The sequence below is a fragment of the Xiphophorus couchianus genome, chromosome 10 (assembly GCF_001444195.1).
Source record: "Xiphophorus couchianus chromosome 10, X_couchianus-1.0, whole genome shotgun sequence".
Lineage (NCBI taxonomy): Eukaryota > Metazoa > Chordata > Actinopteri > Cyprinodontiformes > Poeciliidae > Xiphophorus > Xiphophorus couchianus.
Genome location: NC_040237.1, coordinates 2,028,974 through 2,045,707, shown reverse-complemented (window position 1 = coordinate 2,045,707; position 16,734 = coordinate 2,028,974). Strand labels below are relative to the sequence as shown.

The following is a 16,734-nucleotide window of genomic DNA, read 5'->3' as shown; positions in this document are numbered from 1 at the left end:
AAATTCCCTAAATATCTTATATTGTATTTTTTATGAGAAATATTTAATAGTTATAGCTAATATTAACCGCATTATTTAAACATTGCTGGTTCAATTTGAAAAGTTCATAGTCATAGCTCATCATCAATAATAATAATAATAACTATTATTATTATTATTTTAAAAAGCTAACATAAAATCATACACATTTTAGTAAAATTTACATTACCTGGTCAATACAGTTGATCTTTTCTGCTGGGTAGACCACAAACCCACACCTGGCACACGACTGCATGGTGAGCTACAAGTCTTTTCTTCCTCAAAACTAAAAATATCCTCAGGTAAAACTGTGAATAAGCACAAAATGTTGCTTTAAAGCAGCAGTGCGACTGTCAGACAGGCAACAGTATAGGTTAGAACCAGAAAGGGACTTGTGTGTCTTTGCTGGTGGTAACCTTAGCTTTGAGACTGTGCAGCTCGGAGAGGGTCTCTTACCTAAAACTGTGTCCCATGAATGGACCAGCCCCTTTTCTGTGCCCCCGATGCTCTGGGACTGCCTGAGTACAGCTGTCTATTAGTGGAGAGAGACTCACAAAGTATTCACATGTCTCTGCATTTGAGTAATGATCTCAGATAGAACGGCATCCTGTGATAACCTCTGCATCACATACACTTAATTCACTGAGTAATATTTTATTTTTTCTAGCTAAGCTTAATCAGCTAACAATGTTTAGAAAGAAAAATAAATAACTTTTAGTCAAATCTAGTTGTATAGAAAGACTTGAGCAAAACTCTTTTAATAAAAATCTAATACTAATAATTCTATTTGGGAAATTTCATATCCAAAAATGTAAGTGGACCTGACACAGAACCCAAATACCTCACCTCACGAATTGATAACATACCTTATTTAATTAATTCCTGATTATTTCATTTTTTTTATTCTCAATTACTTTATTACTTCTCTGACAATGTACTTGTTCAAAACAAATAAGATTTTATTTTATTTCATACCTTAAAAGGTTTAACAAGTAGCAAGTCTATTGCTACATAGCAGAAGACTACTATCTGTCATTTTTTCTTTTTGTAAATCTACTCTTATATATCATCGTCAAATTGCTTAAAAGTGATTTTTACCAATGTTGAGTAAATAAATTCATTTTAAAAATTTATTAAATTAATTAAATTTTAATTATATATATTTGGTTATTCAAATTTACATTTGTTCGAATTCAAACTCGAATTTGAATAACCAAAAGAAAAAGATCTTGAAAGAATGGAGTGACGTATGGTGCTGACGTAACCACGCACAAGCGAGACCTACTTTCACTTTCTCAAGTTGGAGGAACAGAAAGTTCGTGGAAACTTGTGAGGAAAAGGGAAGTTGACCCACAAGCTACTTTTTTGCTCCAAATAGGCAGTTACAGACCAGCCCACGGATTACTTGAGCGTAAGTTATCTCTGACATTTTAATATTTTTAAAAGTTAGAAACGGTTCAGATTTTTTACTAGCTAAACACTTCAAGAAGCTAACACAATATGTCAAACAAACCGTGTAAACTGGTAGCTAAACACCTATAAATTCACAATTCATATATGAATAAATTGTGATTTTTTCCCCCCACAACTTATTGTGAATAATAAATTTAGGTCAGTTATTTCTCTGTAGCCGTGCTGACTCTTTCTGTAAAACACATAATGAAACAAACCCGGTTTGACGTTTCTAACTGCTAGCTTGTTTTTTTTTTTTTTTTTTTTTTACTGTATTTACGTGTGTTAAACATAGATGTCTGGAGAACCAGCAGAGCTTAGTGAACTTGGAGGCGATCCTAGCGCAGATGTGGGGAAATTAAATCCTGACGCAGAAAGGATGGAGGACTACATCGACGCCAAACCTGACCGCAGTGCAAGATTTCGTCTGTTCGGGTGACTTTTCTTTAGAAATCCATTCATAGTCTGAACCAAAATTATAGTTTGTGCTTTTAAAATTCCGTATATTCTCTACCACTAATGTGGCAGGCAAATATTTTTCATTTCCTTAAAAAAAACACCCAGAGACACCCACACGCACACACACATCTAACATTTTCTGTTAATCTAATTGCCACATCTTAATCTTAGTATAATCCTGTCAAACACGATTCGCCTGTTTTGCTTTGTCAAGCCTATTCCTCCTCCCTTAGAAACAATTATTTCCAACCTATTCCTGGTAATTTTGTCAGAATGAATAATTAAATAATTCTCCTCTTCTTCCTTTTAAAAAAAGTTTATTTCCCATTTTATGAACCAACTTGTCCCAGGTAATAGTGTTCATTTTTGCTACCGTGAACTAGCAAAAAATTGCCATCAAAAACCTTTTTTACTGGATTAAAAACCCAACTAACTACTTATTAGCAGTAATTAACTTTTTTGTTATTGAATGAAAACAGATAAAAATGCAGATGTAATCCAAACAATTTTAGTTTGATGGAACGTAAGAAGCAAATTAGAAAATTGAGATTGAATCTAAAGTCGGTTCAAATAACAACAATAAATCTGTCTGTATATTGCAAAATAAAACTGCATAAAAATGAATTAATCTGTGGTTTCATATTTCACCATTCTAAATCAGTTGTTGACTACAACTAATTAGAAACTGAATAATTCATATAAAAATAATGACTAAAGTTTAATAAAAGTGTGCTTTTAAATTGGGATGAATTTAGCATTTTTATATAACTCAAAACTGTATTTCCATGCATTTTTTCAGCTGTTTTACTAAGCTTTAGATATTTATTCAGACTTAGATGATTATTTTTGAAAGAAAAGTATCCTAAAAGCTTGTAAATGTGAATTAATGGTAGCATGTAAGCCTTATAAAAGTGCATTGCCATAATTAAAAACAAATAATGTTAAAAACAAGGGTTTGTTCCAGTTTTACTCACAAGGTGGCGCTCTGAATCTGTCCTATAGAGAAACACATTACTGACAATAGTAATGAAACCAGATAATCATGTTACTTAATCTGAGTTTAGATTTTGACACAAAATGTTTGAATTACCAAAAGATTATTTCTTTTATAAAATTGTACAAAAAATAGGACCTGAGATTTTAGATTATAAATAAAAAAATGTTTTTTTAACATAAATTGTATCAAACACAATATACTGTCTTCTTTGTTATTATATTATATATTATTATTATTATTATTATTGCTATTGATATATGACATATATAAGACACAATAAAAGTAATATAAAATAGGATTGTCCAAAACAAAAACATTTAAACAAATATAAACACAAAAGTTGAGTAATATACGATCTAAAATTAACTTTTAAGTTCAAGAATTTTATATGTTTATTCATGATATTGATGTTTGCTCCATTATCTCATTTAATATATCTAGCTTGTGAAATCCCATTTTAGGTATATAGTAGCATATTTTTAAATGTTAATGGACTAGAAAGTATAAAATTAATACAATTAGACCAGAGGTGTTGAACTCATTTTCGTTTTAGCCAAATCTAAATCATGAATGTTCTTAAAGGGCCAGAATGTATTGATAAATCCCGATCACAAACTGTTAAAATATCATCCATCCATCCATTTTCTTCCACTTTATCCGGGGTCGGGTCGCGGGGGTAGCAGCTTCAGAAGCGAGGCCCAGACTTCCCTCTCCCCAGCCACTTGTTCCAGCTCCTCCGGGGGAATCCCGAGGCGTTCCCAGGCCAGCCGGGAGACATAGTCCCTCCAGCGTGTCCTGGGTCTTCCCCGGGGCCTCCTCCCGGTGGGACGTGCCCGGAACACCTCACCAGGGAGGCGTCCAGGAGGCATCCTGACCAGATGTCCAAGGCACCTCAACTGGCTCCTCTTGACGTGAAGGAGCAGTGGCTCTACTCTGAGTCCCTCCCGGATGACTGAGCTTCTCACCCTATCTCTAAGGGAGAGCCCAGCCACCCTACGGAGAAAACCCATTTCGGCCGCTTGTATCCGCTATCTCGTTCTTTCGGTCATGACTCAAAGCTCATGACCATAGATGAGGGTGGGAACGTAGATCGACCGGTAAATCGAGAGCTTTGCTTTTTGACTCAGTTCTCCACGACGGACTGGTACAGCGCCCGCTTGACGGCAGACGCTGCGCCAATCCGCCTGTTGATCTCCCGCTTCCTCCTTCCCTCATTCGTGAACAAGATCCCGAGACCAACAACAGAACACCACTCGAGTTCAGATCGGGGGGGCCGTTCCTCCCAACCACGCCCCTCCAGGTCTCACTGTCATTGCCCACGTGAACGTTGAAGTCCCCCAGCAGAACAAGTAAGTCCCCAGGAGGAGCACTCTCCAGTACCCCCGCTAAGGACTCCAAGAAGGGTGGGTAATCTGAACCGTCATTCGGCCCGTAAACACAAACAACATTCAGGACCCGTCCCCCCACCTGTAGGCGGAGGGATGCTACCCTCTCATTCACCGGTGTAAACCCCAACGTACAGGCGCCGAGATGAGGAGCAACAAGTATGTCCACTCCTACCCGACGCCTCTCACCGTGGGCAACTCCAGAGTGGAAGTATGCCCAGCCCCTCTCAAGGAGACTGGTTCCAGAAACAGAGCCATGCGTCGAGGTGAGACCGACTATTTCTAGCCGGAACCTCTCGACCTCACGCACTAGCTCCGGCTCCTTCCCCACCAGAGAGGTGACATTCCACATCCCAAGAGCCAGCTTCTTCAACCGAGGATCGGACCGCCAGGGCCCCCTCCCTTGGCCGCCACCCATCACACAGTGCACCTGATTAAAATATCAATGAATCATTCAAATTAAATAATATTATTGAACATCTTTCCAGTTCCTCCAGGATTTTGTGATACTTCTTGATTTTTTGCAATAAAAGTCAAAGTGTTTGTGGTACTAATTTGGAAATATTTGCACTTAAATATGACGGTAAATGCGACTTTTTATTTCTGTCTGTATAGATTATGGATTGTAATCTGACATTAATTAAAGCTGAGGCAGCTGTTTAGTACAAGTAAGAAAATGTTTGACAATTTTTGAGAAAAATCTGCAAAAAACTCCCAATTATTAGCGCAAAAAATTTGTTGATTTTGCCTGAATTTACAAAACATAAAAATCTATGGTGGGCTGGAGTTTGACACATGTGATTTAGGGTGTCTTATGATGCGTGAATTACTCTTTATGGGCAATATTGTTATTTCCCATAAAGAGTATTGTTGATATTTCCTCTCAGCTGTGTAATCTTCAGTTTTCTCATGGCTACTCCTCTTAGATTTATTGAAAGTCAAACTGTACACCAAGTACTGTATGGGTGGATCTTTTGTCCGTCTGCAGCTGAGGACGTTGATGACCTGTCTGACCTCAATAGGGGGTGAGGCTCAGGGCCGGAGCATGAATAGGCCTTTAGAAAGCGCTGGTGCGATGGGGAGGTTGCTGACTCAGGGGGCTCACAGCGCGCTGCCCCAGTCCTCAGCCGCCCGCGGACTCAGTCTGGACTCCAAACTCTATAGAGAGCATGTTAGCTTCCTAGCACACACCAAAAAAAAAACCTTGAGGTTCCGGGTGTGGAGAAACGAGACAGAATCAAGGCGTTTCAGATGCAGAGCGGAGTGGCGCTTAATGACGAACCCAGGTAAGACGGATTTCTCATGGCCTTCGCAGTGGAACAGCGATCCAGCTCTTTGCCCACCCTCGTGCTATTGTTTGGCACCGCATGTTGGCACTTTGGAGGTGGGCGGGGGGCTTCAAATGTTCTAGATCACATGTTTATTTGAAAATGGCTGTGCTGCCTGTGAGTGCACAAGAGGCATTGCGGTGTACAGATTTGTTCTAGTACTTGAGCGACCCGATGACTCGGCTCTTCTAGATGGTTTGGCATCCCAATGGGGCCACTGTTGGCTCGGCTGTCTAGATGGATCTTTGAAAGAATGAAAATATCATTGGACTGTGAGAATTACCCCTGCTGGATCATTTCCTCCCGTTCACTCTGCATAGATGATCTTTGCGAAAATGTTCTAGTTTCTTCTTCAGCCCGACTGTGGATTTCTGCGACCAAATTTGGCCTTGACGTTTATGCCTTATTTGAAAACGTATGTATGTATGTAGGTATTGGGTGTTTTCTAGTCAGTGGTTCAGGTTGTCTACTCTGTCATGCATGCTAGCTGTGTTTGACATCTTAGGGGTTAGTTGAGAACATTTTTGACCTTAAAAATGTTCAATGATCCAGGGATATTTTCTAGATTTGCAAGATATTACATAATATGGTAAGAATTGAAGCTGCAGAAATTTAAATGTAAACTTTCTACATTGTTTGCTTTTGCTGTAGCCTTCATTATTGGTTAAATTGATCCTCTAAATGTAAGTTTTCTTTCTGCTAGCAAAAAAAATAAGGATGGCCAGACGCGGGAGCAGGACTATTCTAAAAGCCATTCCAGAATTGTTTTCCCAACATTCCAGTATAAGATGAGCTACCGGCAAGTGGGGAAGTGCATCATCATCAACAACAAAAACTTTGATGAAAACACAGGTATGGCACATATCTTTTTATACTTCGGTTTTCAGAATACCTCACACTCTAGTTTTCTAGTAGTTAATGTTTGGTTGCTCTATTAATTTAACGTTTTGTTACGAACGTTCAAAACGTTCAAAAGGGATGAATGTTCGCAATGGGACGGACCGGGATGCAGGTGAGCTGTTTAAGTGCTTCAGGAGCCTGGGCTTTGAAGTCGTTGTTTATAACGACCAGACATGTGAGAAGATGGAGCATCTTCTCAAACAAGGTAAGCAGTTCCTCTCCATCTCCTTTTAATGCCATATGTTTATGCTTTATTCATTTTATTTCTTGTACAACTTTTTTTTTGTCTGTATTAGATGCAAAAATTGATATGTTTAATTATCTTGAAGTCAGTTGCTACTATAAAAAGCATCAATAACAGTTGTGTTATACAGGCTTTGTATGAGTGCTTGAAATTCTTGAAAATGCTTGAATTTCGGTTAGGTGTTTTCAAGGTTTGGAAATGTTTGATATTTGCATAAAGTCTTGAAAAGTGCTTGATGTTCAAACTGCGCAGTTTGGTAATAAAGTGCAATCTATTGTTTGATTAAAAGCCTAAATTTAGAAGAGCTTTAGAAGAACTATATATTTAAAGATAATAAAAATCTTTTTTTTTCACACTGTATGAAGTTAAATCTGACCAAACTTTCTTGTTTTAAGACAGTTGGAATTTTCTAAATTATTTCTATTTGGTAAAGTCCAGCTAACTTAGTAAGAAAATGTTTTAGAGATTTTATTTTGTAAATTTTCTTTCTTGGAAAAGAGACATAAAACATAAACTTGTCCCAAATGTAGAATGTTGAATACTATCACAATATATTATGATGTCATAACATATTTAATTGAAACTGCCTTCTTTCATTTGTTTTTATTTTATCTCCAAAGTGTGGTGATAAAAAAAATTGGTAAACTTCCCTTGAAAGTCCTTGGAAAGTGCTTGAATTTTACTTTTTGAAAAGTGTACAAACCTTTGTGATATTGTTTACAGTGCAGAGTTGAAGTTTACAGTGGAAGATAATAAAAACCGGCATTTCTTCACTCTCTGAAGTTAAATCTGACCAGATGTTTCTCGTTTTGGGATCATTATGATTACCAAGATTATTTCTGTTTGCTAAATCCCAGAAAATTTAACAGGAACCTTTTTTTCGAGACTTTTTGTAACTTTCTCAGACCAGGCAGGTGTAAAGAGTGTGTATAAGTGAGACATTTCAAAAACATAAAATTTTGTTATATTCTCATTTATATCATATAATAGTGAACCTCTTAAGTGTGGTGCTGGAAAAATTTGAAAATTGAAAAAGTTTTTTTTGTAACTTTCTTGGGGTAAAGAGTGTGTACAAGCGAGACATTTCGAAAACATTACATTTTACTATGTTTTTGTTTATATCCAGTTTTGTTCTAAAAATTCAAAAACTTACCTTGAAAAACTTGAGAAGTGCTTGAATTTTACTGTGGGAAAAGTTCATGAACCCTGGTTATAATGTTTAGCTAAAGTTTACAGTTGAAGATAAAAACAGACTTTTTTTCACTGCCTGAAGTTAAATCAGACAAAATGCCAATTACAATTACATAATTATTCCTATTTGCTAAATACCACAAAGGTTAGCGAGAAAATGCTTTAGAATATTTTTTTTGCAACTTTCTCGCACCAGTCAGGTGTAAATGGGGTATTAAAGAGACATTTCAATACCTACAATTTTGCTACATTGTAATTTATATGTTAAATGTTGGTAAACATAATGTATGAACTCTGGTTATATAGATAGCTGAGTGATGTGAAGTTTAGATTTTTAGATATATTTAGTGGTGATTACTAGAGAGGCCTGTAAAATTTGCTGTTTACTGGAATTAGATGAGCTAATATTACATTTTTTTGGTGTATTTTGTTGGTCAGCCTCAGAGGAAGACCACAGCGACAGCTCGTGTTTCGCTTGTATTTTGCTGAGTCATGGTGAGGAAGGCATGATCTACGGCACAGACGCAGCCATGCCCATCAAGACCATCACCTCGCTGTTCAGGGGCGACAGGTGCAAAAGCTTAGTCGGAAAGCCAAAACTCTTCTTCATCCAGGTATTACACCTTGGGTTTGTACAGGTGCTGTAAATCCTTGAGAAATGCTTATATTTCAAAAAGGTGTTTGGAAAGTGCTTGATATTCAAACTGCAGTTTAGTAAGAAAGTTGTAATTAACATTTAAGAGAAAAAACTCCTTCCACAAAATCATGTAATTAACCATTGACTTTACATTAATACAGACTGATTTGTTTAATGTAAGGAATACTTATTATTCCTAATCAACCAGTTATTGAAATAAAGGGTGTCCATGCATCCTTTAAAAGTCTTAAAACATCTAAAATTCATGCATCTAAAATTAAGGCCTTAAAATGTCTTGAATCTATTGGGGGGGGAAATGAGTTGGTCTTAAATAGGCCTTAAATTTTGTTGTGGGTGGACTATTTAATCTCATATATTCTGTGTAGTTTCTCACAGGTTGTGGCTATTGCTAACGAGCTGGTAATATACCCTTGCTAGGTAGCTAGCTACCTTTTTTTTTTTACGTCTATCATGGGTAATTGAAAATTTATCGGCAGTTTGCTGGACGATGTTTGTCTTAACCATTGGCTCACTTCTGTTGCCAATCCACACAATTTATTTATTTTTTACATTTCTGTAGTGATAAAGGTCTTAAAATCCATTACTAGTGGCCTTAAAAAGTCTTAAATTTGAGTTGATTCCCTCTGCTATATTTTATGTTAAAGTTATTAAAATTAGGTTATTTTTGGAGTTAAGTTTGTGTTTTGTTCTAAGATTAATGAGGTTATCACTAATACTAATAAATTATGTCATAAAATAGTGAAACAAATAGTGTGATCTCTGGTTAATTTGTTTGGTTTTTATTTCCAGAGTGTGGTGCTGGTTAAGGTATGCTAATTTACCTAAAAAAAATGTGTGAAAAGTCCTTGAATTGTCCTTGAAACGTATGTATTTTTGTACTTTTAAAGGCTTGTCGAGGTTCTGAATTTGATGAAGGTGTCCAGACAGATTCAGGTCCACCAAACGACACCCTGGAAACCGATGCTAATCCAAGACATAAAATCCCTGTTGAGGCAGATTTTCTGTTTGCATACTCCACTGTACCAGGTAAGCCATGTTTTTAAGTGTCAAATCAAGTCAAATATAATGTAATTTTACACCTGTCACAATAACAACTTTTGCTGGAGGAAAAATTATCACAATAATTATTGCGATAAACAATAATATTATTGTCTTGAGACCATTTTCAAGTAATATATTGATAGTGACATGATCTTAACAATGAAAAGAAAACATTCCACTGGAACTGGAGAGTTTTTAAAAATAATACACAACAAGCAAAAACAATCAATACAACAGAAAAAAAAACAACTTAAAACATAAACGATGAAAAAAAAAGGATTCTAAAGTCTTTGTAAACAAAATTGTCCTTCAGAAATATAATTCAGCTGCAACTAATTATTATTATTTTTGTAGTCAAATATTCTGTCAAATATTCTGATGATAAATTGATTAATTGGATAAACAAATTGTCACAGTTTACAGATTTTTTATTTAACCACTTAAGCCTTTCTGGATTTTCTACCCACTGAATGAAAAACAAACATGTTTTAACCAAAAATTCACCAGACACAGTCTGCCTGCAGTTTTTGTTAAAGTTTTATATGAAAAGAAACTGAACTGGAAAAGTTTTATTTTACCTGATTTTGTTATTTTTTGTTATTTATGTGAATTAATGTTATTTTTGCCCTTAAAATAGCAAAATTTCCCATTAACTTTATGTTTTGGTCCAATTGATGATGTAATTTTTAAATATGAAATGATGGATTATTTAATCAGTTACTCAGTACTTTAGTAGACTTTTTACCAAATACTCTTTTACTCTTGAGTAATTTCTTAGATGGATCTACTTTTTACTTTCACTTAATAAATATATGTTAAAGTACAATTTTTGGATACTCTGCCCACCTTTTCAGCCATATTGTCCAGTGAAACTCCTTGGCGTATTAACTGTTTTCTAGGATATTACTCATGGAGGAACCCGGGCCGCGGATCTTGGTTTGTCCAGGCACTCTGTAGCGTCCTGAGCGAGTTTGGCAAGCAGCTGGAGATATTGCAGATCCTAACGCGGGTCAACTACATGGTGGCCACCCATTTCGAGTCTTGGTCGGAGGACCCGCGTTTCAGTGAGAAGAAACAGATTCCCTGTGTGGTCTCCATGCTGACCAAAGAGCTGTACTTCAACTGATATCCTGCCTGTACTGTAAGACAGAGACTCACAGACTGACCAGACTGACTCGACCGGCTGTTTCAGGCAATGAGCAAGCAGTCGAAGCATTCAGGGATGATTCAGGCCCAACAGGACCCAGCGCATTTAGAGCATGCCACTTTGTCTATGTGTGAAGTTGGGCCTGACGACAAGCACTCTGTGAAATCAAAAATAATACTCTGAGTTCATGTGTTTACAGTAAAACCTCCTCTTCAGGCTACCCCCTTGAAATACTAGTCACATTTAAGCCGATTGTTGTCGACAGACATTGTGAATTATATATGTATGATCTACTGACCCATAAAATTAGCTGCCAGTTTTTATGGGACGGTGGAATCATATCCGAATATGTGTTTCTCTATTTTACAAAACTTATTTGTCTAGACAAATAAATCTTTTTTAGCTAATTAGCCCACCTAAAGAATTACAAAAACAAGTACTACTCTTGTGGATCTGTTTGTAGCTAACATTAGCATTAGCATGCAGACACAAAAAGACTTTCAAACTGTTAAAAACAGACATTTAAATACGCTTCACTAAAACATGCACAGCATTAGTGTTTCACACTTCTAGTTTAAAGCTTTTATGACTAATTAAAGCTTTAATTAAGCATAATTTAGCATGGATTAATCATAATTAACCTGTTAATTATGATTAAAGCATGAATTATGATGAATAAAATACTAAAACTTTCAAGCATGTTTCTACAACCCCTCTGATTGTTTTATTGACCTTTAATTAACTCTACAGTGTAACTGAATGTTGTGATTTATTAGACAGTAACTGAGGATTTTAAATCTCTACTGATGGTAAATTTATTAAATTGCTATATATTCTTGTATAGATCAAAGATTAAGGTGTACATCTTAACACTGAAATACATTGATGGATATATTTATGGTTAAAATGACAGGAAATGAGATCTTTAGGATTGTTCTCCCATCATAATCAATGTTTTTATTTCTAAAGATGGTTGAAAAATCTAGTTTTTGCTGTTCTTCTGGTTTCTTATTTATTTTAATTTAAATTTCAGCTTTGAATTTGTACAACAGAAAGAATATAATAGTACAAAATTGTTTTTGTTAAATATTATTTAGCTCTAAACTACGTGCACTACTCTTTCAGTTGTGTTACATTTATAGCTTTTTTTTCTGTAGGACACAATTCATCTTTTTTGACAAAAATAAACAAAATAATCTTTTAAAAGTTGGATGGTTTATAATGCACATGTAAAGTGTATTAGTAATTTTGCTCCAAGGGTCAAATAGGTTTTGCAAAATGTTATTTTGCAGGAGGGAGTGCAGAAATAGCTGTTTTGCTATGCTAACATTAGCATGTGCTCTTTGTTTTGATATAACTTGTTGATAATTTGACATGCAGCGTATTTCAATCTTGTCCCAGTTAATGTTGTCCAGACAAAATTTACATTAGAAGTTGTACTTCTTTGTAAGCTTTTGCTTTAGACGTCATAAAAGGTTTTTTATTATTTAGATTTTTTAATTCAGTAATTAGTGCACACGCAGAACAAACATTAAAGAGCAGCAAATTAGTGCACAATAACAATTTGCAACTACAGAAATAAAATAAACAAATAGAACAACACAACCCCCCCAAAACAGAACAAAAAAAATGGTGTACAGTAAGATGGATACATTCAGAAAGTCGTAAAAGTTAATGTCTAGTGTTTCAGCTGCTCTCTAATGAGCTCTAATACACAGCAATATTTCAGGTCATACTATACAGCATCATTACAATGGTTGAAAAACACTTTGAGTCTTAAAAGCTGCAGTATGTAACTTTTATTAAAAAATATATAGTTTTTACATATTTTGTAAGATTATAATAATGTTGTGATTGTAAAATTTGAGACAATCTAGTTCCTCAACTTTCTCCCAGTGCTCCCAGTACTAGCTGTAGAAATATACCACTCAGTCAGAAACAACCAATCAGAGCCAGGAGGAGGGTTTTAGCGCTGTCAATCACTCTCATGTTCCCCCCCTCCCAGCAACAGCTGGTTCACCACAACACAGTCTGCCACGAATGCTAATGCTTGCTAGCATAGCCACCAATGATGGCGGATGAGCGTTTTTTTTCTGTAATCGTAAGTTATTTCTCTGCCATTAGTACATTTAGCAGCAAGTACATGAGCACTATTGACAGCGCTAAGACTTTCCTTTGTAAGCTACATACTGCAGCTTTAACGGAAACGCACATAACTGACAAAGTAATGTTTACAGCCTGAATAATTTCTGCACATAATTTTATTTAGTTGAAAAATTGCAGTTTGTATTTGCTAAAGTGAATGTCAAGTTTGAACAGATCCCAAGAGATTGTCCAGAAACACCACCCAGCAAAAGTAATCATAAACTTTGACAAAAGTTGCCGCAAATAATTTGGAATGAGCCTCTAGATCTGGAAAATGGAGCAGATAATTTTCATTCGTGAATGCTTTTAAGGTTTCAGCTGTCAGATTTAGTAGCAGTCACTTTAAAAAAGCTTAAACTCCTCCGACTGCAGCATTGTCACAACGCTCAACATCTCAGCCTTTCCTGTAACTACAAGTTGGTAGCAACATGCTAGCATCCTCAGGTTCCTCACTGTCCCATCAGATGTCATGTTTAATCTCTTACCTACATGTGGTGGATTAGGAGGTGTGATATTTTGCTGTGTAGTGATTTTGTTCTAACTTTGAATCAAGCATGAAGCACAAACAGCTTAGCTACCATCTTGTTCAAACCCAAATAAGTGAGATTTGTATAATTAATTAACATTAACCTGTTCATTTATTTATTCAAAAGGGTCCAAGAAATCAGTTTGGTGATTATTATTATTTTATAGTATATTTTATTTCATTTATCACCTAAAAGGCAATTCAGAATGACTAAGCGTTTGAACCGGACTGGGACCTGGAGCACACTTCACATCATTTTACTGTATATTAGTGTTGTACACCGTCTTCACTTACACTGTTTTGTAGTTTACAGATATTTTTAGTGAAAATAAGAAACTAAAAAAAATTTTTTTAAGCATTTGTGCACTTTGAGAGTGTTTAAAATAAGCATCAAGAATTTATTATTGGTAAAATAAATATTTCAATGCATAAACATGACATTTGTTGGTTGTTAAAGTCACAGAGGCAGCTATTACTGGCTAATAACTAACCTATATTTACAGAATCCACTTTTCCACAATATGCACTCTTGTTTTTTGCTTTATTATTACTCTTTGTGATTGCATGTATTGGTAAAAATGATGGTGGAAGGAAATCATATGTGCTTTTATTATTCTGCTTTTCTCTTTTCCTCTGTAACTTGTATTTATTTTGATATCATTCGCATAAATGCTACATGTGTGCAATCAGTGCAGTTCTTGGATCTCTGATAATTGATTTGGTGTCAGGACTGAGCTGGAGCGAACGCTTGTTCCCCTTGTTTTGAAATGAAAACTTAAAAAAACCCAAACTTTAATAAGATGTTTGTTTAAGTGCTTTCCAGTTTTTAAATGCTGTGTTCCTCAGGAATATATTTGAAAAGATTTGAATTTAAACGCATAATTTGGTCCAGTTTTTTGAACAGTTCCTTGTTTAAATAACTTGAAAACAGAGGAATGCTTCTGTAATTAAACATGAATTTATTGTGTAATGAACTTTGTGTCATTTCTTATTAGCATGATCACATTAAAGCAATCAAAACATACTTTGTCTGTTAGATTCAGTCAGGTTTCATTAGGGACAACACCTAAAGTCTGTTGTTTTTTTACGACTATGACAAACACGCCTCTTCCTGTACGTTCTTTGTTTTCACAGTCAGATTACCTTTCTGTTTCGATGAAATGACTTTTCAGTGGCAGGGATGTGGGATCTGATTAAAAGAAAACAGGCAATTGACTCAGTAGGAGGTTATTCTTAAACTCAGAATGAATCATCCTTGAAAATGAGGAAATTTTACATTTCTTTCCAGGAAGTAAACAGTAGCTCTGAGCGGTAAGGCAATCCAAATCCTAGGTACTTTTCTTTGTGTTTTCCCTGCATGATGAAAATAAAATAAAAAATCTTTGGTATCTCTGGAGTCTTTTGAGTCACTTTCTGGTAAATCCTCAAACACGTGCAAAGCGCCTTCTTACTTCATCTGTGGCTTTAGATGACAATATGTGTAAAGTATTTTTAAGAGCTTTTACACTTATTTGAATGTTCAGCTTTACTGCAAAAGTATTCACAACACTGGAAGCATATTTTGGTTCATTTGTCAGGCCTGAAACCTGGGAGTAGTGATGGCTCTGACCCGAGTCTTCAGAGCCACATAAAGACGGTTACAAAGACGGCCTTCTGTCACCTGCAGAACATTTCCAGGATTAGAGGACTAATGTCTCAGCAAGTTCTAGAGAAACTCATCCATGCGTTTATCTTTAGTTCAGTCAATCAATCGAGTTCATTTATATAGCACATTTCAGCAAGAAGGCAGTTTAAAGTGCTTTACATCATAAAAACACAAAAATCAAAAGCTGGAGCATTACATTTTGTCAAGTGCCGCCGTTACACATTAGACTGTTGATTAATGTTTCATTTATTATGTTTCAAAAGCAACTCTAACTGGTTAGGTTTTTAGTCTAGATTTAAAGGAAGTCAGTGTTTCAGCTGTTTTGCAGTTTTCAGGAAGTTTGTTCCAGATTTGTGGTGCATAGAAGCTGAATGCTGCTTCTGCACATTTGGTTCTGGTTCTGAAGATGGAGAGCAGAACCAGTACCAGAAGACCTGAGAGGTCTGGAAGGTTGCTATGACAACAGCAGATCTATAATGTGTTGTGGTGCTAAGGGGTTCAGTGATTTATAAACTAATAACAGTATTTTAAACTCTATTCTCTGAGCTACAGGGAGCCAGTGTTGTGACTTTAGAACTGGGGTGATGTGCTCTAACGTCCTGGTTCTAGTCAGAACACCAGCAGCAGCGTTCTGGATCAGCTGCATCTGAAGGCTTGATTTTTTCTGAGGCAGAGTTGAAAGGACTCTGTTACAGTAATCGGTGCAACTAAACATAAACGAATGAATGTTTCTCCAGATCTCGTTGAGACATCAGTAATGTTCTTTAGGTGATAGAAGGTCGACTTTGTAACCGTCTTTATGTGGCTTTGAAGGTTCAGGTAAGAGTTCAGCCTGATCTCTAGTTTCCAGCTTTAATAACAGAAGCTCTGTGCTCCTCTTTAGGTCCAAAAATAATAACTTCAGTTTGTTTCTGTTCAGCTGAAGAACGTTTTGGCACATCCACACATGTATCTGTTCTAAGTTGCATTGATCACTGCAGTAGTGTCATTTCAGGTCTGCCTAAAACAATCAACCCTCCAGCTGCAGCTGATCCAGAACCAGAACCAATAATTGAGAAGCAGCATTCAGTTTCTTTGCACCACAAACTTCCAGAATCCTGTAAAACAGCTGAAACACTGAGTGTCTTTAAATCAAGCCTTTTAGGGAACCTTTGATTCGTAATAACTGGAACATTCATCAATATAATTGATGTATTTTCACTGGGTGATTTTGATTATGGCATTTGACAAAATTATTGTTTCATAACTGATGACTGGATGATGTTTTCATGATGTCATGTTGCTGAAATGTTCTGTACAAACAAACTTGACTTGATAAAACAAAATCAAGCTCATAATTGTGAAGTGGAAGAAAAACAAAACATGTTTTTTAAAATCTTGTTGGCTCAGAAGTCAAAAGTGTTACAGATGGAACGACTCTACATCAAGAGTCTCAAGCTTTTTGCTTTTTCTCTACAAAATAACTGAAAATGAATCAGACTTGATCTATCGGTGAACATCACCTTTCAATTCTTGTCTTATATTTCAAATGGGGTTTAGATCAGCACTTTGACTAGGCCGCACCGGGCTATAAGCCGCATGGTTCAAAACACGGGAAA

General features: G+C 36.0%; 2 protein-coding genes across 4 annotated transcripts in view; one reads left to right on the top strand and one right to left on the bottom strand.

Annotated features, from left to right (window-relative positions):
* nrap (nebulin-related anchoring protein) overlaps positions 1 to 516 on the bottom strand; it is a 30,101-nt gene extending 29,585 nt beyond the window's left edge. For 2 of the 3 annotated variants that reach the window (XM_028029012.1, XM_028029014.1), the window contains exon 1: positions 209 to 459. In XM_028029012.1, coding sequence (XP_027884813.1) covers positions 209 to 274 — 66 coding nt within the window. In that variant the 5' untranslated portion in view covers positions 275 to 459. The other variant, XM_028029013.1, reaches the window with a different exon arrangement.
* Positions 517 to 1,288: 772 nt separating this feature from the next.
* casp7 (caspase 7, apoptosis-related cysteine peptidase) lies at positions 1,289 to 14,515 on the top strand. The gene is made up of 7 exons (XM_028030016.1): positions 1,289 to 1,429; positions 1,766 to 1,905; positions 6,343 to 6,491; positions 6,616 to 6,744; positions 8,413 to 8,588; positions 9,520 to 9,658; positions 10,573 to 14,515. The coding sequence occupies exons 2-7, from the start codon at positions 1,766 to 1,768 to the stop codon at positions 10,797 to 10,799; spliced, it is 960 nt and encodes a 319-aa protein (XP_027885817.1). The 5' UTR covers positions 1,289 to 1,429; the 3' UTR covers positions 10,800 to 14,515.
* Positions 14,516 to 16,734: the final 2,219 nt, after the last annotated feature.